The sequence below is a fragment of the Salvelinus namaycush genome, chromosome 32 (assembly GCF_016432855.1).
Source record: "Salvelinus namaycush isolate Seneca chromosome 32, SaNama_1.0, whole genome shotgun sequence".
Taxonomy (NCBI): Eukaryota; Metazoa; Chordata; class Actinopteri; order Salmoniformes; family Salmonidae; genus Salvelinus; species Salvelinus namaycush.
The window spans coordinates 24,683,392-24,710,652 of record NC_052338.1 but is presented as its reverse complement, the minus strand read 5'-3'; the positions used below and the strand labels follow the sequence as shown (position 1 = coordinate 24,710,652).

Here is a 27,261-nt window from a genome sequence, read left to right as displayed (position 1 = left end):
CGAGGATGAGTTTTAGTAAGGTTGGATTATTTGTGTTTATAGCCATGGTGATCAACTGCACTGTACTGATGGAGCAGAAATCACAGAAGTGTGGTAGTTGCAGCAGCAGAGAAATGTTTGGGTGTGAGACATTTTAGTGCAGAAGATCTATAGGAAGTTTTGAGACAAAGGGTTCCATTTTCCGACGGTCTAGGATTGTTTAGGGGCAAAGTAGTGGGATGGGTGGTGGGTTTTTGGGGACGGTCAGTGGGTGACTTGCTTTTTGAGCTCCTGTTCCTTTTATACAATATTAACTGAAAAGTATTGTGGAGCTCCTGCACCTAAGTGTGGGGCGGCAGGTAGCCTAGTGGTTAGAGCGTTGGGCCAGTAACCAAAAGGTTGCTATATCGAATCCCTGAGCTGACAAGGTAAAAATCTGTCGTTCTGCCCCTGAACAAGGCAGTCAACCCACTGTTCCTAGGCAGTCATTGTAAATAATAATTTATTCTTAACTGATTTGCCTCGTTAAATAAAGTTTAAATAAAACATTTAAACAGTACCGGCACCCACAAAGCACTGGGGATAGTGTATAGGTGCAGGGTTAGATGGTGACGCAATTACATTTTTCCCTTCACCTTTTTTTTGCAAAATGTGCAATACGCACTCCGACCTGTGAATGGTAGCAATAAGCAACACGTCGTCATAGTCTGACTGAAACCTACACGAAGAAGAATCTCACGCAAGCTGTCTTCAAAAGTTCTCAGCCCTGCGCGTTAGAAAATAGTACGGACTGTCAGTTGCTAGCCTATTCTACGTTTAGTACATTATCCATATATATATACATTATTTATGGTAAATTCTATGTTAGTCTGTTACCTAGTTGTTATTTAATTTTCCCGTTGATTTGATAGCAGCTAGCTACAAGAACTAGTTATAGTTTAGCTACAGGAACTAGTTATAGCTAACGCTACTGTTGTTCAGTTACACCAGCTCAGAAGAATATGCAGCTATGTTGTCATTGATGTTTATTGTTCTGTTGGGTTTATTTAGGGTGTCTGTTTCTGGTTTATAAGCCCCGAGTTCTTTGTAGTTTGTTAGCTAGCTATTCCATTGGCTAACGTTAGACATTTTAACGTGAAGACGTCAACAAGTGCTGTCGTGATGCACATCACTGTTGCTGTGTGCAGCCTATTGCTGGTTGCTCAAGGGCAGATGGACGACGACGAATGGCTTGATCCGCATGATATGTTGAACTACGATGCAAGCTCAAAGACCATGAGAAAGCCGGCTCAGCCTGCTGAGGTACATTACAAAGCAGCTGTGCAATGCATGTTTCCGTGACATGAGTTGAAATCATTCTATTGCTTTGTTGGTGGTTTTCCTTTTCCATATTATAGTAACTATATGAAACAAAATCATGAAATGTGAAAATACAGCAAACAAGGCAAATACGGTTTTGTCTCGTGATATTAATGTAATTGGATAACTAAATGAAAGTAATCTTCACAGCTGAACAATTACCCTAATGTACCCACCAAAAGAAGGGAATACAGCCAGGATTTGGATCAAATGGAAGAAAGGGAGTGCAACAACAAAGTGGAAGGGTTACAAAAAGAGGTTAGTGTTGGAAACGGATTTTAAACATCAAACATTATTTTGGACAACATCTCAAATGCTTATTCGTTAAACAGTGGCAGTCACTTTTCTGTTTTTTATTTTAAGATTGAAGAGTACAAGAAGAAGATTACACAGGTTGCACAGCAGCCGTCAAGCAACCCAGTGTTCAAGCGATTCCTCACTAAGCTTCTGAAGGAGATTGAAAAAGTTGGCCTGGTACGTTTTGGCATTCTCTCAACTCATATGAACGCTGACAATCGATGCATCTTATTCTCTTTATGTAAAACAATTCCCCACTGTGTATTATCCACCTTTTTAAATGTATGTTACCACCTTGGAATGTAGTATGCTATCTCTATGCTAAGTGCATATACTTTGTTGTACTATTCTATTCCTTTCCTATTCCTTCCACCAGCCCACCGATCTCAAGAACGATATCCACTACGACGCCAAAGTGAAACTGTCTCGGCAAGCGGTGACGGAGATCCGGAAGCTTCTGGAGGGAATGGACACCTGGAGATCGGGGGCTCTGGACAATGCCCTCAGCCAGATCCTGGTGGATCTCAAACCACATGACTACGAGGCCTGGAGATGGCACTTTGAGGACACCTTTGGTGTGGAGATCGACACAGTCATGAAGGTGAGAATGCGTAGCAGAGCTAGGGTTTTGATGCTGAAAACCAAATGGATTTACAACTGCACATGTAATCGATGTGAAATGGCTAGCTAGTTAGCGGTGGTGCGCGCTAATAGCGTTTCAATTGGTGACGTCACTCGCTCTGAGACCTTGAAGTAGTCGTTCCCCTTGCTCTGCAAGGGCCGCGGCTTTTGTGGCGCGATGGGTAACGATGCTTCGTGGGTGTCAGTTGTTGATGTGTGCAGAGGGTCCCTGGTTCAAGGCCAGGTAGGGGCGAGGAGAGGGACGGAAGCTATACTGTTACACACACCACATGTTTTATGTGGTTTGCCTAAAGCAGGGACGGGCGAGTGGTGTCATTCTTTTTCCCCATCCCTGGCAAACAAAGCTGGTTTTAAACTAATTGCATTCTAAACTGAAGATCATGATTAGTTGATTATTGGAGTAAGGTGTGATAGCTTGTGCTGGGGCAAAAGCGACACCAATCAGGTCCCAGAGGACTTGAGTTGCCCATCCCTGGCCTAAAGGAATGGATGATTAGACAGTTTGTAAAGTAGGCTACACAGGCATTGAGGATGAAATCATTTTTTAAAAAGCGTGTTTTAACGTGAGGAAATGTCTTTTGACATTCATACAAGAGAAGACGATAGGCTAGGAAGCAACAGGATATAAAAACAAAAGGTCTGATCTTGATCTACTCAATTTGACTCTGGTACGCAATGACTAAGAAGCGCATAAAGCTAAATGGCACATTTGTGTTCATCAGTAGTAGTAGAAATAAACCACTACGATTCAGAGCAGTAATTTAAACTCAATTCAAGACAAACGAGACAGAACTGACACCACTCGTTGGCATTCCAGCGGCAGGAATATCTATCATTGAAGTTACACTGCCTTCAGAAATGTCAAAATGTTGTGTTCCAGCCTGAATTTTACTATTGATTCAACTGAGATTGTTTCTCATTGGCCTACATTCAATACCCCATAATGTCAGTGGAATTATGTTTTTAGACATCTTTACAAATGAATAAAAAATGAGAACCTGAAATGTCTTGCGTCTAAGTATTCAAACCCTTTGTTAAGGCAAGCCTAAATATGTTCAGGAGTAAAAATGTGCTTAAGTTGGACTCATTCTGTGCGCATTAATGGTGTTTAACATGATTTTTGAATGACTACCTCATCTCTGTACCCCACACATACAATTATCTGTAAGGTCCCTCAGTCGAGCAGTGAATTTCAAACACAGATTCAACCACAAACACCAGGGAGGTTTTGCAATCATGACAAAATTTACACCTGCCAAATGCGGGTAGATTAAAGTATTGGCGGGTAAGAATGTCTATTTCACCATACACGTTGGCTGTGTATTTCTGCTGTTTTGTTTCATAGCTGCTAATTGCACAAAGAAATACGACTTTTATATCCCATACTGCCTAGCAGGAGAGCTGCGCGCTCTGAGTGAAGTGCTGATAGATTCAGCATGGTAAAGTTTTTAATTACACTTTGGATGGTGTATCAATACACCCAGTCAGTACAAAGATACAGGCGTCCTTAACTCAGTTGCCGGTGAGGAAGGAAACCACTCAGTGATTTCACTGTGGCCAATGGTGACTTTAAAACAGAGTTTAATGGCTGTGATAGGAGAAACTGAGGATGGATCAATATTGTAGTTATGCCACAATACTAACCTAATTGACAGAGTGAAAAGGAAGCCTGTACAGAATAAAATTCCAAAACATGCATCCTGTTTGCAACAAGGCACTAAAGTAAAACCTCCCGGGTGGCGCAGTGGTCTAGGGCACTGCATCGCAGTGCTAGCTGCGCCACCAGAGTCTCTGGGTTCGCGCCCAGGCTCTGTCGCAGCCGGCCGCAACCGGGAGGTCCGTGGGGCGACGCACAATTGGCATAGCGTCGTCCGGGTTAGGGAGGGTTTGGCCGGTAGGGATATCCTTGTCTCAGTATGTTAAAAAAAAAAAAAACATGTAATAAAATGTATGCACTCTACTGTAAGTCGCTCTGGATAAGAGCGTCTGCTAAATGACTAAAATGTAAATGTCAAAAATGTAAAACTGCAAAAAATGTGGCAAAGCAATTCACTTTTTGCACGGAATACAAAGTGTTATGTTTGGGGCAAATACTGTAGAACACATTACTGAGTACCACTCTTCATATTTTCAAGCATAGTGCTGGCTGCATCATGTTAAGGGTATGCTTGTAATCGTTAAGGACTGGAGAGCACAGGCAAAATCCTAGAGGAAAAGCTGGTTCAGTCTGCTTTCCACCAGACACTGGGAGATGAATTCACCTTTCAGCAGGACAATAACCTAAAACACAAGGCCTAATCTACACTGGACTTGCTTACCAAGGAAGACATTGAATGTTCCTGAGTGGCCGAGTTAGTTTTGACTTAAATCTGCTTAAATCTATGGCATAACTTCAAAATGGAAAACCAATTTGACGGCGCTTGAAGACATTTGAAAATAATAATGGGCGAGTATTGTACAATCCAAGTGTGCAAAGCTCTTAGACTTACCCATAAATCTGTAATTGCTGCCAAAGGTGTTTAAAAAAAAATAATAATAATAATAATAATTTGTCTCAGGGTTGTGAATACTTACAGTACCAGTCAAGTTTGGACACACCTACTCATTCAAGGGTTTTTCTTTATTTGTACTATTTTCTACATTGTAGAATAATAGTGAAGACATCTCAACCTATGAAATAACATATGGAATCATGTAGTAACCAAAAAAGTGTTAAATAAATCTAAATATATTTTAAATTCAAATAGCAACCCTTTGCCTTGACAGCTTTGCACACTCTTGGCATTCTCTCAACCAGTTTCACCTGGAATGCTTTTCCAACAGTCTTGAAGGAGTTCCCACATATGCTGAGCTGGCTGCTTTTCCTTCACTCTGCGGCAGAATTCATCTCAAACCATCTCAATTGTGGGTTGAGGTCGGGTGATTTGTGGAGGCCAGGTCATCTGATGCAGCACGCAATCACTCTCCTTCTTGGTCAAATAGCCCTTACACAGTCTGTTGAAAAACAAATGATAGTCCCACTAAGCACAAACCAGATGGGATGGCGTATTGCCCAAGAATGGGATACCTAGTCAGTTGTACAACTGAAATGTGTCTTCCACATTTAACCCAACCCCTTTGAATCAGAGAGGTGCGGGGAGCTGCCTTAATCGACATCCACGTCTTCGGCACCTGGTGAACAGTGGGTTAACTACCTTGCTCGGGGGCAGAACGACAGATTTTTACCTTGTCAGCTCGTCACCTTGACTTGTCAGCTTGTCACCCTGAAATTATTTCAGGGTGACTACCTCATGAAGCTGGCTGAGAGAATGCCAAGAGTGTGCAAAGCTGTCATCAAGGCAAAGGGTGGCTACTTTGAATATACCGGTATGTTAAATATATTTTGATAACACTTTTGGTTACTACATGATTCCATATGTTATTTCATTGTATTGATGTCTTCACTATTATTCTACAATGAAGAAAATAGTTTTTTAAAAAATAAAAAAAACCTGGAATGAGTAGGTGTGAACTTTTGACTGGTTGGTATATTAGATATTTAATTTTCAGTCAATCTGCAAACATTTTTCTAAACGTTTTCAGTATGTCATTGTGTAGATGGGTGAGAATCTATTTGAATTCAGGGTGTAACAGAGTCTAATGTTGAATAAGTGAAGTGGTGTGAATACTTTCTGAAGGTACTGTATTTAAAGGGCCTCTCTCTCTCCCAGGTGTCTGTGGTTGTCTTAATCATAGTGGTCATCATCTGCAGCGAGCTGTGGTCTATAGTCTCCTGGTTTGTCCAGTTCAAGAGAATCTTTGCCATCTGCTTCCTCATCAGTCTGGTCTGGAATTGGTTCTATCTCTACAAGGTAAATTAACAACACACAGACACACACACACACTTCCATGCATTTCCACATGCTAATTACCCCTTACTGTCTGGTGCCTAAAGTTCAGTAGTAAATTAATACACTGCTCAAAAAAATAAAGGGAACACTTAAACAACACAATGTAACTCCAAGTCAATCACACTTCTGTGAAATCAAACTCTCCACTTAGGAAGCAACACTGATTGACAATAAATTTCACATGCTGTTGTGCAAATGGAATAGACAAAAGGTGGAAATTATAGGCAATTAGTAAGACACCCCCAAAAAAGGAATGGTTCTGCAGGTGGTGACCACACACCACTTCTCAGTTCCTATGCTTCCTGGCTGATGTTTTGGTCACTTTTGAATGCTGGCGGTGCTTTCACTCTAGTGGTAGCATGAGACGGAGTCTACAACCCACACAAGTGGCTCAGGTAGTGCAGCTCATCCAGGATGGCACATCAATGCGAGCTGTGGCAAAAAGGTTTGCTGTGTCTGTCAGCGTAGTGTCCAGAGCATGGAGGCGCTACCAGGAGACAGGCCAGTACATCAGGAGACGTGGAGGAGGCCGTAGGAGGGCAACAACCCAGCAGCAGGACCGCTACCTCCGCCTTTGTGCAAGGAGGTGCACTGCCAGAGCCCTGCAAAATGACCTCCAGCAGGCCACAAATGTGCATGTGTCAGCATATGGTCTCACAAGGGGTCTGAGGATCTCATCTCGGTACCTATTGGCAGTCAGGCTACCTCTGGCGAGCACATGGAGGGCTGTGCGGCCTCACAAAGAAATGCCACCCCACACCATGACTGACCCATCGCCAAACCGGTCATGCTGGAGGATGTTGCAGGCAGCAGAACGTTCTCCACGGCGTCTCCAGACTCTGTCACATGTGCTCATGTGCTCAGTGTGAACCTGCTTTCATCTGTGAAGAGCACAGGGCGCCAGTGGCGAATTTGCCAATCTTGGTGTTCTCTGGCATATGCCAAACATCCTGCACGGTGTTGGGCTGTAAGCACAACCCCCACCTGTGGACGTCGGGCCCTCATACCACCCTCATGGAGTCTGTTTCTGACCGTTTGAGCAGACACATGCACATTTGTGGCCTGCTGGAGGTCATTTTGCAGGGCTCTGGCAGTGCACCTCCTTGCACAAAGGCGGAGGTAGCGGTCCTGCTGCTGGGTTGTTGCCCTCCTACGGCCTCCTCCACGTCTCTTGATGTACTGGCCTGTCTCCTGGTAGCGCCTCCATGCTCTGGACACTACGCTGACAGACACAGCAAACCTTTTTGCCACAGCTCGCATTGATGTGCCATCCTGGATGAACTGCACTACCTGAGCCACTTGTGTGGGTTGTAGACTCCGTCTCATGCTACCACTAGAGTGAGAGCACCGCCAGCATTCAAAAGTGACCAAAACATCAGCCAGGAAGCATAGGAACTGAGAAGTGGTCTGTGGTCACCACCTGCAGAATCACTCCTTTTTTGGGGGTGTCTTGCTAATTGCCTATAATTTCCACCTTTTGTCTATTCCATTTGCACAACAGCATGTGAAATTTATTGTCAATCAGTGTTGCTTCCTAAGTGGACAGTTTGATTTCACAGAAGTGTGATTGCCTTGGAGTTACATTGTGTTGTTTAAGTGTTCCCTTTATTTTTTTGAGCAGTGTATAATTATCTGAAAGAATAGGTGCTTCCTGGCATCCTTCAGTGTAGGGTTTTACTGACTCAGGATTGGTTCATGTTCTCTGAGGGTATAAATAAACACTACAATATTATTTCAGGTCTCTGCAAATAATGTTTTTTTGGGGGGGGGGGGGTTATAAGCAGGTAGGGAAATAGCAGTTATTTCAGGTATTTCTAAATGCCGACTCTATTCTTCAAAACTCAACTGAATTAAGGAACACTACCAAGGAATATCTTGAGAGAAACAACATTTCTTGCCAGGAGAGCTCGACTGTGACCGGTTAGTTGTGATTGGGAGATGAGGGATAAAAGCAGTCGTAGTACTGGGGTTTTAACTGTGTGGTCCTGGGGGTGGCAGCACTACTGCTAGACCAGCCTCCAGCACACGAATGACACTATGTTAATCCACCATATGTTATTGGATTTTCTCGACCTGTCAGATTGCCTTTGCCGAGCACCAAAACAAAATGGTGAAGATGGAGGGCGTCGACGCAAAATGCACTGGGAGGAAGAAAATTGACTGGTGGGATAACTTGAAAGGTGAGATGTAAAAATAACATGTGAGCATGGCATCACATATCTTTCCACAGGGGGATCAGATTTTCATCATCTCAGAAATATAAGTGAAACTACATTTTATTGAATGCATCATACTTTCATAATCATTGGTGCATGACTATACAATAAAGTACACATTACTTCTCACTCGTTTCTGGCAAATAATGTAATGCCGTTTTTAAGAAAATAGCTTATTACAAATGGGCTTATACATTTTGACAATTTTGTTGCATTAAGTTTACTGCACATCGGTTTATGTTGTCGTGAAGCCTACTGTAGTGTACTCCTCTCTGCCTGTACCACAGATTGGTACAGAGGTGCCATGACTCTCCAAGACGACCCCTGTAAGATGTACTACGAAGTCCTCATGGTCAACCCCATCCTTCTCGTACCACCAACTAAGGTAACCTATTTTTGGCAACCTGGGAAAGTCCATTTCCATTTAGCCAATTCAGGAAGTAAACTGACATTCCACTTCAAGTTTTCAGTCTACTTCCAGAAATGACTGCATTGAAATAGAATTGACGTAACCCTGTTGACGGCTAACCTATTCAACAGGCCAGGACTGAGAGATAGTCACCCATACCTTACTCTTGTCACTCAATTAACAACTATTTGAGTATCCTCAAATGTAAATATTGCCATTTTCACTTTTATTAAAACTTAAACTTTGTCTATTTAACAATGCAATATCAATCAAAGTCAGTGTCTGACTGCAATGTGGGTTTTATTAACTTGAAATACAAATGGAATTGACCGACCCTGTTGACAACTAAACCTAACTTTTAGCCTATTTCCTGGACCTGTAGGATGCAGTGTGATAATGTATTATCTCTCTGTTTCTGAAGGCTATCACTATGACCATCACCACCTTCTTCACGGAGCCTCTGAAGCACATTGGTCAGGCGATCAGCGAGTTCCTACGAGCCCTCCTCAAGGACCTACCGGTCACCTTGCAGATCCCTGTGCTCATCACCATCGTGCTCTCCATCCTGGTAAGGACACACACACACACAATCAAAGAAACACTGTCACAAGGTCTGGGGTCAATTCCATTTATATTCTGTAAAATCAGGAAGTGAATTGGTGGTAAATTCTTGAACGAGAATTTCTATTTACTTCCTGTTCTGAAGTGGAATTGACCCTGACTCACCCAGCAGTCAAACTGTTTCCTGCATGTCCCTGAAGCAGTAAATGTCTTCCTCAGGTCTTCATGTATGGCAGCGCCCAGGCCGCTATCCAGCATGGCATCACCAGACTGACTCACCCGCGTGTCGGTGGGCCCAGGGACCCCTCTCCCCCAGCCTTGGATCAGCCCATGCCTGCGGCTCGTCTGAGAGTGACAGACCACAACCCACTGGCAGGGGGGGACGCCCCTCAATGCTCCCCTCTCCCGCTTAAACGCCGACTAGGACCAGCAGCCAACCAGGGGGCTCAGGACAGGACCTACGTTGGCCAGAGGAGCCCCCCCCACAGGGCGCGAAACGAACCGACCAGGAGGTATGTGGAGACCCTGAGGAACACCGACGGGCGGTACAGCGAGGACAATATTATCTCAGAGTGTTGGGACGATTTCACCGATGCAGAGGATACCAACCCGCTAACGGTAGAGGGTAATACCGACATCCAGGCAGAGATGCAACAAGAACCAGTTGAAGTTGGATCCACAACAGAAGGCAATGACTCGCAAGAAGCTAAACCCTCTCCAGTGAAAGCTAAACCCTCTCCAGTGAAAGCTAAACCCTCTCCAGTGAAAGCTAAAGCCAAACCAGATGAGGAGGACGTGGCATCTGACAGCATGGCTGAGCACCAGGCTGAGTATACTGCAGGTCGCCCCAGCCCAGTGCATGCCACTCCAGCAAGTGGTCTCGGGCACGAGCAACATGACAAATTCTTGAAACACAAACCAGAGAGTAATTTTACGCTTCAGACCCACCCTGCTAACGCAGCCAGTGTAGCAGGTTTCATTGACAACAATGAGAGCATGTCAGTCGCTGCTCATGCTCAGCTTAAGTAGCACATCCAGTGTAGCAGGTCTGTTAGGCCAACACATAGGCTTCATTCTAAGCGGTATGCTAATGGTTATTGGAAACTATGTTTCTGGGTACAGTCAATAAGCCCCCTGACCTAGGAATGTTTAAATGCCAACCACAGCATTTTACATGGGATGATTCAGATTCTACATAAATTGGTAAATAGTACCTTCTCTTAAATCAGCTGATTCAGTGTTTTTAAATTTGTTATCCTAATTTTCTTTTTGCTGTCTCTTTCACATGTTTTTCTTACCACCATTGTGCTTTTGTTTGTGTGCCTGGTCAATGTGCATGTACTGTCAACACATGAATAACACCCATGTTTATGAATGACGTATGTATGTTGTGCAATAAACCTGTCACTGTTTTGTGGCAACTCGCCTTCTCTTCTGAAATGATGTGAATTATGTTCTGTGTGTTTAGGGCTCGACATTAACATTTATAGATTTGAGTTTACATCACCCTATCAAACAGTTGCCCTGATCAGAATAGGATCAGTGGTGTCTGGATGCAATGTATTGCTGTTCTCCCAATATCTGAGCAGGATTGCAGTGATAGGCAGAGCGGTCTTTCAATCATCCCTGGTTGCGAGATCCGTGTGTAGCCACGTGTGCACATTTGTTGATATTCCTTGCTAATTAGTGAGTTATAGCAAACAGGCTTCATATGGTCATGAAAATCCTGTAAAATTCATGGTTTGCTGCATGTATGCGAGTGGGCCGGGAGACATTGCAGCAGGTAGGCCTAGCCTGTAAAATAAAGACCAAACTAACTAGATAGCCAATTCAACACATATCTTGTAGCCTGGCTAGTTAACTACAGTGCATTCGGAAAGTGTTCAGATCCCTTTTTCTCCACATTGTTACGTTACAGCCTGTAACGTAATGAATTCATTGTTTTCCTCAATCTACACCAATACCCCATAGTGACAAAGCTGAAATAACTTATTTACATAAGTATTCAGACGCTTTGCTATGAGACTCGAAATTAAGCTCCGGTGCATCCTTGAGATGTTTCTTCAACTTGATCAAAGTCCACCTGTTGTAAATTCAATTGATTGGACATGATTTTGAAAGGCACACCTGTCTATATAAGGTCCCACAGTTGATAGTGCATGTCAGAGTGAAAACCAAGCCATGAGGTTGAAGGAATTGTTCGTAAAGCCCTGAGACAGGATTGTGTCGAGGCACAGATCTGGGAAAGGTACCAACAAATATCTGCCACATTGAAGGTCCCCCAGAACACAGTGGCCATCATTCTTAAATGGAAGAAGTCCGCTCTAATGAAAAACAAGATTACAGTATTGCCAGCCTAGAGTGTTTGAAAATAACCTCTGATTCGCTATGCATCGATACTTCAAAAATGTAAATTTTTCAACTGTGTACCCATGTTTGTCCTCTGTTGCATGCCTGTTGTCATGACGTGCCCTGGGGGAAGGATCATAGCCCCCCTCTCTCCAGTTTTATGACTTTACGACAGGTACCTACGACAGATACCTGGTAGAAACTGCCATGCCGTATTGAGGGAGAGAGTCTACCAGAATAAAGAGCTTCTCTTAGTTTAAAACTCCTGGGAGAACTAAACAATATTTCTACTTTTGAGAGTGTGGGAATGGTCCATGGACACTTAAGGGACAGTCATGTCGAGTGTGTTTCATTTGGTACGTGAGCATAGACATTACGTCGTCGTCATGGAACCGCCCTTTTCTACTCCAGAGTATAAAACCACCCGTGATGAAATGTACATTTCATGCCAAAGAGACCCACCGTAAGCCGGATGTCTCGAATGGTTAAGAAGTTAGAGTCCCCACGTTGGAATGGCTACAATTCTATAGGCCACGGAGACCATACAGCTGTAGTTTTGGCTACATGGCTGGAAATGGTTAAACTCTGAGTCTATCGATCACTACAGAATAAGAGCAAATGTTAGACGTATAATTACTAGTCTGCAGCTAGAAATTACGTAAATCTAGAACGAGAATACCGTCATCCGCCGAAACATCTATTCTATGAGAACATTTCTGAATGGTACTCTGAAGTATCCATTCTAACCACCTACAACCACGAAAGGCATTGTGACTTTTGGGAAAGTTAACCAGACACTTTGATGAACTCTACAGGACGATCGAGGATTCCAACAGAGAAGACAACAACGACATACGGGCATAAATATATACACTGCAATTATTCTTGAATGAGTGGCCGTTCATGTGCAAAGGATTAGCATTTCAATGAGTATAATTATCCACTGTGTGTAGTGAATCCATTTTGTCTTTCCCGCTCTCTGTCCACACCCCTTTCCTTTGTCTACCAAGCTGTCATATCTGCTTAGCCCACTAGGGACTTTTCTTTCATTGTTAGTAACCAATATCTACTGTTTGTTTTATCTATTTCTGTGTGATTATTTAATAAATAAATAATTAAGCCAATTTGTATATTGCTGATTCATTTTGGAAACTAGGGTTCGTGCAGATATCCAAGGGTTTGCGAAGTTCTGTAATGAGAACTGATGAGGTAATAATAAATTACTTATTTGATCAGATATTAAAATATCTGAATAGTTATATTGGGAAAATTTATAACTTTAATCTCAACATTTTCCGTGGTGCCCCGACTTCCTAGTTAATGAATGTTTACATGATTAGTTTAATCACATAATTAAACCTAGAGAACTGATTTGATATAAGTCTTCACATTTAAGGATAGTTACGACACTGTCTTTGTTTGCTGAAATCCATACTCTTTTATAAAACGTTAAATCAAATACAATTACCGACTGTTTCGAAACAGTCAGTGATTGTATTTGATTAACTGTAGTCTGTACTCAACTCTGTGGAGGAGTTGAGGTACTAGGCAAATCACAATACAGTACACTACAGTATCAACTGGCTGAATCCGACATTGGATACCTGATGCCTGCATGTAGTCCGCCAGCAGCGGTTCCAGTGACTCACATTTCAACTTTAATCTGCTATATTGTTACTTCTTTCATTCTGCTCTGATAATAAACATCCTCTCGCCGGACAAATCAATCATCTTTCCGGTAGCGAGTCAGTTGGCCAAGTTTTTTTTTTTTTACCAGATGTTGAATATTCTCTAGATTTTGCTCGCCTGAAGTAGAGTATATTGTGATAAATTGCAGGCCACACTACTTGCCTAGAGAGTTTTCAGCTATACTTTTCGTGGCTGTTTATTTACCACCACAGACAGATGCTGGCACTAAGACCGCACTCAGTCAGCTGTATAAGGAAATAAGCAAACAGGAAACCACTCACCCAGAGGCGGCGCTCCTAGTGGCCGGAGACTTTAATGCAGGGAATTTTAAATCAGTACATCCAAATTTCTATCAACATGTTAAATGTGCAATCAGAGGGAAAGAAATTCTAGATCACCTGTACTCCACACACAGAGATGCGTACAAAGCTCTCCCTTGTCCTCCATTTGGTAAATCCGATCACAACTCTCCTCCTGATTCCTGCTTGGAAACACCAGTGACTCAGTCTATAAAAAAGTGGTCAGATGAAGCAGATGCTAAACTACAGGACTGTTTTGCTATCACAGACTGGAAGATGTACCGGGATTCTTCCGATGCATTGAGGAGTACACCACATCAGTCACTGGCTTTATCAATAGGTGCATCGAGAACGTTGTCCCCACAGTGACTGTACGTACATACCCCAACCAGAAGCCATGGATTACAGGCAACATTCGCACTGAGCTAAAGGGTAGAGCTGCCGCTTTCAAGGTGTGGGACTCTAACCCGGAAGCTTACAAGAAATCCTGCTATGCCCTGCGACAAACCATCAAACAGGCAAAGCATCAGTACAGGGCTAAGATTTAATCATACTACACCGGCTCCGACGCTCGTCTTATGTGGCAGGGCTTGCAAACTATTACAGACTACAAAGGGAAGCACAGCCACGAGCTGCCCAGTGACACGAGCATACCAGACGAGCTAAATCACTTCTATGCACGCTTTGAGGCAAGCAACACTGAGGCATGCATGAGAGCATCAGCTGTTCCGGATGACTGTGTGATCATGCTCTCCGTAGCTGACGTAAGACCTTTAAACAGGTCAACATACACAAGGCTGCAGGGCCAGACGGATTACCAGGACGTGTGCTCCGGGCATGTGCTGACCAACTGGCAGGTGTCTTCACTGACATTGTCAACATGTCCCTGATTGAGTCTGTAATACCAACATGTTTCAAGCAGACCACCATAGTCCCTGTGCCCAAGAACACAAAGGCAACCTGCCTAAATGACTACAGACCCGTAGCACTCCGTAGCCATGAAGTGCTTTGAAAAAAAAAAGCTGACCACGACTCCATTTTGTTGCTTCCAGCCTACAAACAGAAACTAAAACAGCAAGCTCCCGCGCTCAGGTCTGTTCAACGCTGGTCCGACCAATCTGATTCCACGCTTCAAGACTGCTTCGATCACGTGGATTGGGATATGTTCCGCATTGCGTCCAACAACAACATTGACGAATACGCTGATTCGGTGAGCGAGTTCATTAGAAAGTGCATTGACGATGTCGTATCCACAGCAACGATTAAAACATTCCCAAACCAGAAACTGTGGATTGATGGCAGCATTCGCGTGAAACTGAAAGCGCGAACCACTGCTTTTAACCAGGGCAAGGTGACCGGAAACATGACCGAATACAAACAGTGTAGCTATTCCCTCCGCAAGGCAATCAAACAAGCTAAGTCCCAGTATAGAGACAAAGTAGAGTCGCAATTCAACAGCTCAGACACAAGAGGTATGTGGCAGGGTCTACAGTCAATCACGGATTACAAAAAGAAAACCAGCCCCGTCGCGGACCAGGATGTCTTGCTCCCAGACAAACGAAATAACTTTTTTGCTCGCTTTGAGGACAATACAGTGCCACTGACACGGCCCGCTACCAAAACCTGCGTGCTCTCCTTCACTGCAGCCGAGGTGAGTAAAACATTTAAACGTGTTAACCCTCGCAAGGCTGCAGGCCCAGACGGCATTCCCAGCCGCGTACTCAGAGCATGCGCAGACCAGCTGGCTGGTGTGTTTAAGGACATATTCAATCAATCCTTATCCCAGTCTGCTGTTCCCACATGCTTCAAGAGGGCCACCATTGTTCCTGTTCCCAAGAAAGCTAAGGTAACTGAGCTAAACGACTACCGCCCCGTAGCACTCACTTCCGTCATCATGAAGTGCTTTGAGAGACTAGTCAAGGACCATATCACCTCCACCCTACCTGACACCCTAGACCCACTCCAATTTGCTTACCGACCCAATAGGTCCACAGACGACGCAATCGCAACCACACTGCACACTGCCCTAACCCATCTGGACAAGAGGAATACCTATGTGAGAATGCTGTTCATCGACTACAGCTCAGCATTTAACACCATAGTACCCTCCAAACTCGTCATCAAGCTCGAGACCCTGGGTCTCGACCCCGCCCTGTGCAACTGGGTCCTGGACTTCCTGACGGGCCGCCCCCAGGTGGTGAGGGTAGGTAACAACATCTCCACCCCGCTGATCCTCAACACTGGGGCCCCACAAGGGTGCGTTCTGAGCCCTCTCCTGTACTCCCTGTTCACCCACGACTGCGTGGCCATGCACGCCTCCAACTCAATCATCAAGTTTGCGGACGACACTACAGTGGTAGGCTTGATTACCAACAACGACGAGACGGCCTACAGGGAGGAGGTGAGGGCCCTCGGAGTGTGGTGTCAGGAAAATAACCTCACACTCAACGTCAACAAAACAAAGGAGATGATTGTGGACTTCAGGAAACAGCAGAGGGAGCACCCCCCTATCCACATCGACGGGACAGTAGTGGAGAAGGTGGAACGTTTTAAGTTCCTCGGTGTACACATCACGGACAAACTGAATTGGTCCACCCACACAGACAGCGTTGTGAAGAAGGCGCAGCAGCGCCTCTTCAACCTCAGGAGGCTGAAGAAATTCGGCTTGTCACCAAAAGCACTCACAAACTTCTACAGATGCACAATCGAGAGCATCCTGTCGGGCTGTATCACCGCCTGGTACGGCAACTGCTCCGCCCACAACCGTAAGGCTCTCCAGAGGGTAGTGAGGTCTGCACAACGCATCACCGGGGGCAAACTACCTGCCCTCCAGGACACCTACACCACCCGATGTCACAGGAAGGCCATAAAGATCATCAAGGACAACAACCACCCGAGCCACTGCCTGTTCACCCCGCTATCATCCAGAAGGCGAGGTCAGTACAGGTGCATCAAAGCAGGGACCGAGAGACTGAAACACATTTCTTCCCACAGGGCTGTGGGGTGAGACAGGGATGCAGCTTAAGCCCCACCCTCTTCAACATATATATCAACGAATTGGCGAAGGCACTAGAAGTGTGCAGCATCCGGCCTCACCCTACTAGAATCTGAAGTCAAATGTCTACTGTTTGCTGATGATCTGGTGCTTCTGTCTTCAACCAAGGAGGGCCTACAGCAGCACCTAGATATTCTGCACAGATTCTGCCAGACCTGGGCCCTGACAGTAAATCTCAGTAAGACCAAAATAATGGTGTTCCAAAAAAAGACCAGTTGCCAGGACCACAAATACAAATTCCATCTAGACACTGTTGCCCTAGAGCACACAAAAAACTATACATACCTTGGCCTAAACATCAGCGCCACAGGTAAATTCCACAAAGCTGTGAACGATCTGAGAGACAATGCAAGAAGGCCATTCTATGCCATCAAAAGGAACATAAATTTCAACATACCAATTAGGATCAGCCTAAAAATACTTGAATCAGTTATATAACCCATTGCCCTTTATGGTTGTGAGGTCTGGGGTCCACTCACCAACCAAGAATTCACAAAATGGGACAAACACCAAATTGAGACTGCATGTAGAATTCTGCAAAAATATCCTCCGTGTACAACATACAACACCAAATAATGCATGCAGAGCAGAATTAGGCTGATACCCGCTAATTATCAAAATCCAGAAAAGTGCTGTTAAATTCTACAACCACCTAAAAGAAAGCGATTCCCAAACCTTCCATACCAAAGCCATACCCTACAGAGAGATGAACCTGGAGAAGAGTCCACTAAGCAAGCTGGTCCTGGGGCTCTGTTCACAAACACACCCCACAGAGTCCCAGGACAGCAACACAATTAGACCCAACCAAATCATGAGAAAACAAAAAGATACTTACCTGACACATTAGAAATATATATATTTTTTAAACTGAGCAAACTAGAATGCTATTTGGCCCTAAACAGAGAGTACACAGTGGCAGAATACCTGACCACTGTGACTGACGCAAACTTAAGGAAAGCTTTGACTATGTACAGACTCCGTGAGCATAGCCTTGCTATTGAGAAAGGCCGCGTAGGCAGACCTGGCTCTCAAGAGAAGACAGGCTATGTGCACACGGGCCCACAAATTGTGGAAACTGAGCTGCACTTCCTAACCTCGTTGCCCAATGTATGACCATATTAGAGACACATATTTCCCTCAGATTACACAGATCCACAAAGAATTTGAAAACAAACCCCCATATCTACTGTGTGAAATACCACAGTGTGCCATTACAGCAGCAAGATTTGTGACCTGTTGCCACAAGAAAAAGGTCAACCAGTGAAAAACATACACCATTGTATATACAACCCATATTCATGCTTATTTATTTTCCCTTTTGTACATCGTTACAACACTGTATATATACATAATGACATTTGTAATGTCTTTATTCTTTTGGAAATTCTGTGAGTAATGTTTACTGTTCATTTTTATTGTTTATTTCACTTTTGTATATTATCTACTTCACTTGCTTTGGCAATGTTAACACATGTTTCCCATGCCAATAAAGCCATTTTGAATTGAATAGTACACTTGATCTGCTGTCTGGGTCCCCCGGGAACACACAGTTTATACTTCAGACATGGTTAAAAATGACAACAGTTCACCTACCCGGTGCGCAGGGCAGCTGAATCGGGTGCGCCCACCATCAACAGCCCGAGACGGAAAAAAGGAACAGAAGGCTTTATCTTTGTTTTTTTACAGAAATGTTTGGCGATCGACTAGGAATACCTTTGAGATCGGTGACCAATGCTCTAGAAAGTTGAGTGAAATTACCCAGTAAAATGCTACTTGGGTAAATGTCTAAAAGTATTTGGTTTTAAATATACTTAAGTATCAAAAGTAAATGTAATTGCTAAAATATACTTAAGTATCAAAAGTAAAAATACGAATATATTAAGCAAACCAAACAGCACAATATTCTTGTTTTTTAAATTTACGGATAGCTTGGGGCACACTCCACCACTCAGACATACTTCACGAATGAAGCGTTTGTGTTTAGTGAGTCCGCCAGATCAGAGACAGTAGGGATGACCAGGGATGTTGCCATGATAAGTGTGTGAATTGAACCATTTTATGTCCTGCTAAGCATTCAAAATGTAAGGAGTACTTTTGGGGTCAGGGAAAATGTATGGAGTAAAAAGTATATTATTTTCTTTAGGAATGTAGTGAAGTAAGAGTAGTTAAAAATATAAATAGTAAAGTAAAGAACAGACATGACCAAAAAAAATACTTAAGTAGTACTTTAAAGTATTTTTACACCACTGAACATTAGTCTTGGGTGAAGCTAATGTCCGAAAACTGTAGGGTGAAGGCAGAATGCCCGAAAACTGTAGGGAGAAGGCAGAATGCCACCTAGAGTTTGAGAGCTAGATCAAAGACTAGCACAACCCCATAAATAACCCCCTTGACAGACGCCATGCTTCGGAAACACATACACATAACATTCCATTCAAAAATATTTGAGGCGCAAAGTATGCTTATTCTGTTCCACGGACACACAAAATCTGAATAAGACCAGCTCTTGTGACTCCCACCGACGCCACCTCACCCAACGCCTCCATTATACTCCTCATGACTTTGAACGGATCCCTCACATAACATTGATCAAGACCCTCACTCCGACTATAAACGAATGTAGGGATTTTTTTAGTTTCCATCAAAATGTTACCTCAACAAAATTTTACCTCAACCTGCCTTTCTCTCACCGGACACCTCTGATCTCCAGCACCATGGGCATGCCTACAGTTTATATACTTTTTCCACCAATACTACACATTCCTTTGTCTCATGTCCTCCTGCACACTTCTCACATCTAGGAATCTCTCTCCTACACACTGCTGCCACATGATCATAAGCTTGACACCTAAAACACTAATGGGTTCGGGACAAAAGCTCTCACGGGATAACTGACACATCCTAACATGACTTTAAAAACTGCATCAAAACTTAGTAGTACAGACAGTGTCTTCTCTGTTTCACCATGCACCAAACTGCGGGCGTAGACACCGGTAATATTCAACTTCAGTTGACCCTCAACGCAACTCCAGTGATCACTCTTTTCAATGGCACCCTGCTCTGGAGGGGAACACAAGTCACAGTTCTTGTCCCCAGTCACGTGGTGTGGAGCATATTCTACACAATTCCACTTCGAGTAACTTTCCCCAACATTCCCCAACATCTTCCCCACCCAACCTGACACGACATATGGATCAGCCAGAAGACAAGGAGTCATTCTCTCCAAAAAAATATCTCTCCCAATGGGTAAACATAATCTTCTATGGTTAACTTTCTTCCTTTTTCCCTGCTCACCTTCTTACCGACCTCACTGGGTTCCCCTGACTCCATCTCCAAGTCCAACAACCATTCGGGCATACCCACCATCTTGTCCCAAACCAAACCCCCCAGCACCATCGTCAAATTATCTCCTTGGTCTCTTGTACTAGATAGGCCTAATGTACATTGTTTCAATGTCAATTGATACGGATGCAAGGCTTCTAAAATGCCGGAAAAGTTGTTACCCTAATGTACCCATAACCCTTACCTAACCCTTAACCCTTTTAAGTGTCAACTTCAATAGCATAGGGACATCAAGGTTCCCGGTAGCATGAACTATGCTCAAGCATTGTGTGGGTAATGAGGAATCCTTTCAATCCCTGGGGTGTAATCATTACGGAAACCGTTTAAAAGCTGCTATTTGTAACTTTTTGGTCGATCTGACCAAATTAACATAGAAATGTGAGTTATAGATTTGTCATTCTCATTGAAAGTAAGTATAAGACATAGTAGATCTATTCTGTCAGAGTCGTGTGTATAGGTGGCAGGGAAGTCAGGCGCAGGAGAGTCAAACGGAGTGTAAAATGGAGTCTTTTAATGAAAGTCCAAATACATACTCCATAACACTAATAAGAAACGAACAAACAAAATATGGGTACGAAGACCCGTCGCACACCTATACACATAAAAAACAATACTAACAAGAAACAATCTCTGACAAAGACATGAAGGGAAACAGAGGGTTAAATACACAAGAGGTAATGGATGGGATTGAAAACAGGTGTGTGGGAAGACAAGACAAAACCAATGGAAAATTAAAAATGGATCGATGATGGCTAGAAGACCGGTGACGTCGACCGCCGAACACCGCCCGAACAAGGAGAGGCAACGACTTCGGCAGAAGTCGTGACATATTCTATGTGCACTATTTCTATGCTTCCCATTCTAAAGTTTCGCTTTGGATCTTTTCCTTTTGGTTTTGTACACCAGTTTCAAACAACAATACTGAAAATACAATATTTTTGATTATGGAAAATATATTTCACAGCGGTTTAGATGGTACAATGATTCTAAACTATACTTGCTTGTTTTGTCACAAACTGAAATTAGGCAAATTTTAGCAACAAGGAAATGACAGCGCGATTTCCGCATAGTACATCTTTAAGATCCAAACAGAAGCAAATATAGAAAAATTTGAGTATCTATTAGGCAAATTCAAGTAAGTCCTTCCCTGTTTCGTTCCGTTTGCCTCTGTTTAAGAAACGTTTTGCAACAGAATCAGCGTAATGAATACGCCACTGTGCCGCATGCCGCTGGTTGTAGTTCAATGTATTCGTTGTATCGTCCTATCATGATGATTCACTTCCATGCAAAATAGCCTAGGAAACTCATTATGAAAAACTGAAAATCAGATGAAGATGTCTTAAAACATTGAGGAATTGCTTAATGCTATTTCTTTATGGCAACCTCTAATTAGTAGCCTAGCAGTGAGGTGTATTCGTGGATGCCAAGGGAAAATATGCTTCCCAAAATAACTGACCAAGCAAAAAAGAAAACATAAAATAATTTATGTTTCATCACTGTTTCATAATTTTCCTTCAATTTGCAGGAGGCTGAATGTATCTCACCGGAGAAAGCATCTGAGCGAGCAAAACAGAGCCCCACTGGCTCTGTATGTGTAGGCCATCTATTTGTTGCTCCTCTGGTCATAAAGAGGATGACATTGTTGCCGCTGTAACATTGAATGCAAGGGAAGCCAGAGAGCATTTAGCCTCCCTTGATAGAAAAAAAAGTATAAAATAATCAATCAGCATTGAGCTAAACTGAGTGAGCTCAACTGGGGATGGTTTTCGCACACCAAAAAGTGTCAATTTTTTATGTCACATGACATCGGGAGCATACGTCATTGACAGAGAACTTGAATTGATGCATATCTTTGTGTTGTCCTCCAGTGGCTAGCTAGCTAAAATTGTCCCTTTCCTAAATTAGCCATGGATGGAGATATGGATTTTACTTAATTTTCTGTACTGGCCAATGATTATAACAGAGATTCTGATCTAACCATAAACGCATACATTGTGCCCCTGGCCTGAGAGGATGGACGTTCAATATGTGGAAGGCTAATGTTAACTAGCTAACGTTGCTCATGAAAGGAAGTTAGGCTAGTGAGCAAGCATTTTAGCCAGGTAGCCTAGGACAAAATAAAAAAAGTACTGTACAACACAGTCATAGACTGTTTCGTCAACATTGGCTCCCAAGTGGCGCAGCAGTCTAAGGCACTGCATCTCAGTGCTAGAGGCTTCACTACAGACCGTGGTTAGATTCCAGGCTGTATCACAACCAGCCGTGATTGGGAGTCCTATATGGCGGCGCACAATTGGCAGAGCATTGTCCAGGTTAGGGTTTGGCCTGGGTAGGCCGTCATTGTAAATAAGAATTTGTTCTTAACTGACTTGCTATCATGACACAAGGCAAGACCCAGATGCAGACAGGAGGGAGATGGTTGGAGTCTTACAATATTAATATTGTATTAATCCAATAGGGGAAGGCAAGAGAATGGTCGTGGACAGGCAAAAGGATCAAAACCAGTTCAGAGTCCAAAAGGTACCGAAGGTCAGGCCAGACAGGATGATCAGGCAGGCGGCAAAGAAGTCCAGAGTCAGGCAGGGGTCAAAACTGTGAGGACTATCAAAAAGAGAATAGCAAAAGGAGTATGTGAAAACCACTCTGGTTGACTTGACTAACATATAAGACAAACTGGCACACAGAGACAGGAAACACAGGGATAAATACACTGGCACAGAGAGACAGGAAACACAGGGATAAATACACTTGCCCAGAGAGACAGGAAACACAGGGATAAATACACTTGCCCAGAGAGACAGGAAATACAGGGATAAATACACTGGGGAAAACAAGCGACACCTGGAGGGGGCGGAGACAATAACGAGGACAGGTGAAACTGATCAGGGTGTGACACTTGCCTAGTTAAATAAAATAAATAAATTGGCATTTCTCTACAAGTAGGGTGAATCAACATGGTTTTTCTACGCACGCACGCATGCAGAAACCAGAAACCAGAACCGTGGACAGCCACATCATATTTAGCTGATGTTGATTGGACTAAATTGTTCTTGGTATATTTTAGTTGTCACTTTAGACTAAGCATAGGTGATTTGAGGATGTTGAAATGGTGCTGGAATAATGGAGGCAGCTCCTCGTTTCCTTGTGACTTGCGATAACTCTCCGTGGTTTTAAATCAATAGTTGTTTAACTTGCTTGACCCTGCTGTAGGAAATGTAACTGTTTGTTAAATGCTGGACAGAGGTTGCTCTCCGGTTTTGAGATTAAACAAAGGTGTGGTTGAATTTATTCTGCTACTGTGGCTTATCTTGGTGTTGGGCCTATATATCACGGTCACAAGGCATATGAACTAACCGGTTATAAAGCAAACAATGCAATTATCACAACCTAGGTTGTAATATGGCTTTTTTTTGGGCTTGGCTTCCCCTGTGATTTTACCCATGCACCACTACTGTAGCCTTGTCAACAATTTGGTCTCTAGGCTATAGCCTAATCGGTCAGTTAGAATATAGCCATGACTTGAGGCTAGAATAATTTAAATCAGAGCCATCACAACATCCAGTGCACAATGAGTCTAAGTAGGCCTAGTGGTTTGGTTGTTAGGGTATCACTGTTGTTAGTTAGAATCAGGGGCACAACTTTGGTTTTAGAAGTGGGGGAGACATAATGTATATTTTTTTATGCAGTTGGATAAACACTCCAAACAACCTACCCCACCGCTGGGTCATGTTCCCCCCATCCCCTGTGAAAGTTACACCCTGGTTAGAATGATGCCTTGCCTGATTCCCGCTCTTGAATTTGGTTGACATTTTTTTTTTTTAAAGGAGCTCATTTAGGCTTGTTCATAGGCTATCCATGGTCAACTACCGTACAACACTTGATCAAATTAAAGTGATTGCTCTCATTGAAACAAATACAGATGAAAGATGAGGCATCTTTACTGCCATTAGAAGTAGCCGAACTGAAGGGTGAAAGTTTAACACTGCCCAGCGAAATGAGGAAAAGAGTTTTAAGCGCAATTACTGGCACTGTTGGGTTGAAATTATATAGGTTTTGGCGAGAAGAGAATAGGCTACAGTTTGTCAGAATTGACCAGAATCGACCTTTTGTAGCAGGTAAGGACACTTACCCAGCATGTTAGGTTAATTAACATAGCAGGTTTGGAGAATTGGGTTAACGTTAGGAAAGGGGTTAAAATGCTAAAATGAGCAACAATCTACATTTGACATCAATTTGACATAAACTGTAACCCTTCAAGCCATGATCAATTATACCCTCTCGACCATTTGAGGCTACACAAGGACATACCTCCCTGGTCTAACTAGTCTACAAGCCAAACAATTGATGGATGCTGGGAAATTATCACAATGACTCCAGCAGAAAAATTCCCCAGGAGCAGTGGCTATAAAACGGTATATTTTAAAGCGACTGGGGAACAGGGCGCGCTCTCAGAGATGAGCGGGGTGCAGCGGATATCAGAGGAAGCAAGCAACACCGTCTTTGCAACGGACCGGCTAGAATAGGCTACGTAACCCGTCACCCGTGGGGCGCAGATACGTGAGTGGACAGAATAAGTTAGTGTGGCATTGTTAAACACGAATGAAATTCTATGGGACAAGATGAGGTAGGCTAGAGAGACTTACCCCCGTCCCGAGCGCCTGAAGTGAGACACCTTCAGACTGTGTCCTTGATCAGCATGAATAGAGAGATCCTTTTTGTCGCGCATCTTCTCACGGACAACAGGGATTTATCGATCCGATCAGATTACTGGTAATGATGTGCATATTATTACACATTGTTTATTATAATATGGATTACATTTTTTGGTTCGGGCGGGTTAAAATCGTCGGATATAACATGATGCTGTCTCCAAAACGATCACTATGCTATCATTGTTATCCCATTAGTTTATTATTTATAACGGTAGCCTAAAACTGTTGTGGAGGGCGTACGCACAATGAATGACAGCTAACAATATAACTATTGTGTTTGCGTCTACTTTTTGTAGTCATAGTTATGGCTTAAAGGCACCATGGAGGCTAGCCTATGTGAATGTGACAGTGATCCGAAGGTAATGAATGCATGGAGCAGTCTAAAGTGTAAGTGATGGCCTCTCACTTTGTGGGACGGTAAATCTTCCACTTAATCAAATGCTGTCAGACATGCGTGGATAGATTGAAATATCCCAGTACAGCAGTTATGTGTTACGGCTGACCAAATAGACCGTAGCCTTCCCTGGCTTTCCCTCACTTGAAATGTTAAATTGGATTGCAGAGTTCTATTTCGTTTAGACAATGTTGTGTGAGTGTATGTGTGAGAGAGAGCACCATTGCATATCCGAAAATGTTATTTTATTTACTAAACATCACAAAATATTCGAGTCAGAGTCTCACCAATCATTCACCTACTGATAACGAAGGACTGAATGTGCTCTTGAATGAATGATAGAGACTTTCACGTTATGAAGATTATGGGAAATGTATTGGAGTAAAGGGGAGATAACAGTTCACCTGACACTGAATCCAAACCTTACACTGTTGACTTTGTGAATTTTACATTTATTGTACTTTTCCCTGCATTTATTGATAACAAAATCTGAAAATACTCTGGATACATTCAGTACCATGACAAGAACATTCCTGGGGTAATGTGGGTTAGGTGCAACATAAGACAAAACAATTACAAAGCCTTGAGTGAGAGGACTAACTGGTGTCTCCAAGTGGATCCACACCTCTCTAAAGTGTGCACAGTTCCTAAGTAATTCCAAAGCACTTTTATGACTCAAAGAACAGTCTTCAACTATAAGGTGCTTTTTTGAGCTCTCCTAGCTGTGCCGTTGAGGAGCTAGAGCAAGCACACTTGTAGTTGTTTTGTTTGGAACACAGCCCTGCATCCCTGCCATCACATAATTACTGTTGTTTACGCAATCCAAAAACAGTCCATTATAAATCAGAATCTGGGTCAGGTGAACATCATTTGAAAGCTTGTTCTATTGTCAACATAACTTGCTAAACTATCACAGTGTTAGGCTTTTACAAGGCAATTCAGAGAAGCAGATAATAATTGTAGTGCACATAGAATGGAGTCATGAGGGCATTCAGATGTGTCGTCGGCAGCAAATTCTCTTCACAATAAAACAAACATAGGCTCTTTCTGTTCAGAACAACCCAGTGTATGACGCCATGCCATCTTGTAACTCAAAGATAGTGATCATAAACATTGACACTGTATCAGATTTTGGAACCTATATACTTTTTTTAATTAAGATTTTTATTTAACATTTAACTTTATTTAAATTCATGTACATTTTCACTTATTATATTACAGAGTACTAATGTTACTGTCCACACTAAAACAACAAAAATACTTCAATACCTGTAATTTTGTCCTTTGAACATTGAATTGAAATACTGTAGAATTCCATTCATTCCTATGGAGGACTGCTTCTAATGGGGAGCCAATATTGCCGACCGGTGGCTTCAAAGCCTTCAATGGCCAATACATAGCATCAGCAATCCAGGGTTTATATACAGTACATCATTGGTCAAAACCCATACAGATCTGTGAAGCAGAGACCCTGAGCTCTGACGTCATGTACTGTATAGCATGTTACTGTTCAGCCACTTTGTTCCAATTTAGATACGATTTCCAACCTTCATACGGGTATGAATGTAAAGGGCTACTGCAGGCCTACTTTGATTAAAACTAACTTCTAGAAATGTGCTGTATATAATGGAACTGGATGAAGGATAAGTAGAGGTATTGCACCCTATCAAACTGATGCATACACCTGACGTGCGCATGTGGAGATAATGGCGTGAGTCCTCTGAGCCAGCAATTTGAAGAGATGAAAAAATACCTGCTGCCACCTTTCTCAGGCCTCTATGGACACACACGTTGCCAAGAGTTCTGCCTTTCCTCTCTCTAAAGGACCTTACAGGAGAGGAGAGAGGAGACACCCGAAGTGTTCTGTCAGCATGAAGAGGAAAGGAAAGGCAAACCAAATAGCCAGCTAGGCTATCAGCGTCGTAACACATCACCAACTCTGATAGTGCTGACTGAGACAAGGAAATCAAGAAAGAGCTTAGGCTACTTGAAGAACGATATGGAGAGATGTGGTGAGGACATCACACCAGTTCAAACTCAGTGTTCATTCAGAAAATACAACTTAATA

The 27,261-nt window shown here is 43.1% G+C and overlaps 1 protein-coding gene across 1 annotated transcript; it reads left to right on the top strand.

Annotated features, from left to right (window-relative positions):
* The first annotated feature begins 536 nt into the window (after positions 1-536).
* On the top strand, positions 537-10,793 carry LOC120027179 (chloride channel CLIC-like protein 1). The gene is made up of 9 exons (XM_038972051.1): positions 537-1,281; positions 1,489-1,596; positions 1,702-1,812; positions 2,012-2,236; positions 5,988-6,128; positions 8,248-8,347; positions 8,671-8,768; positions 9,214-9,360; positions 9,573-10,793. Exons 1-9 carry the CDS (start codon positions 1,141-1,143, stop codon positions 10,380-10,382), a joined length of 1,881 nt encoding a protein of 626 aa, XP_038827979.1. The 5' UTR covers positions 537-1,140; the 3' UTR covers positions 10,383-10,793.
* The last annotated feature ends 16,468 nt before the right edge of the window (positions 10,794-27,261 follow it).

Bases quoted from the DNA above. Each gene is read 5' to 3' on its own strand.
- LOC120027179 (XM_038972051.1), top strand. From the start codon at position 1,141: ATGCACATCACTGTTGCTGTGTGCAGCCTATTGCTGGTTGCTCAAGGG. The intron at 1,597-1,701 runs GTTAGTGTTGGA...TTTTATTTTAAG, and splicing joins TGGAAGGGTTACAAAAAGAG to ATTGAAGAGTACAAGAAGAA. The intron at 2,237-5,987 runs GTGAGAATGCGT...TCTCTCTCCCAG, and splicing joins AGATCGACACAGTCATGAAG to GTGTCTGTGGTTGTCTTAAT.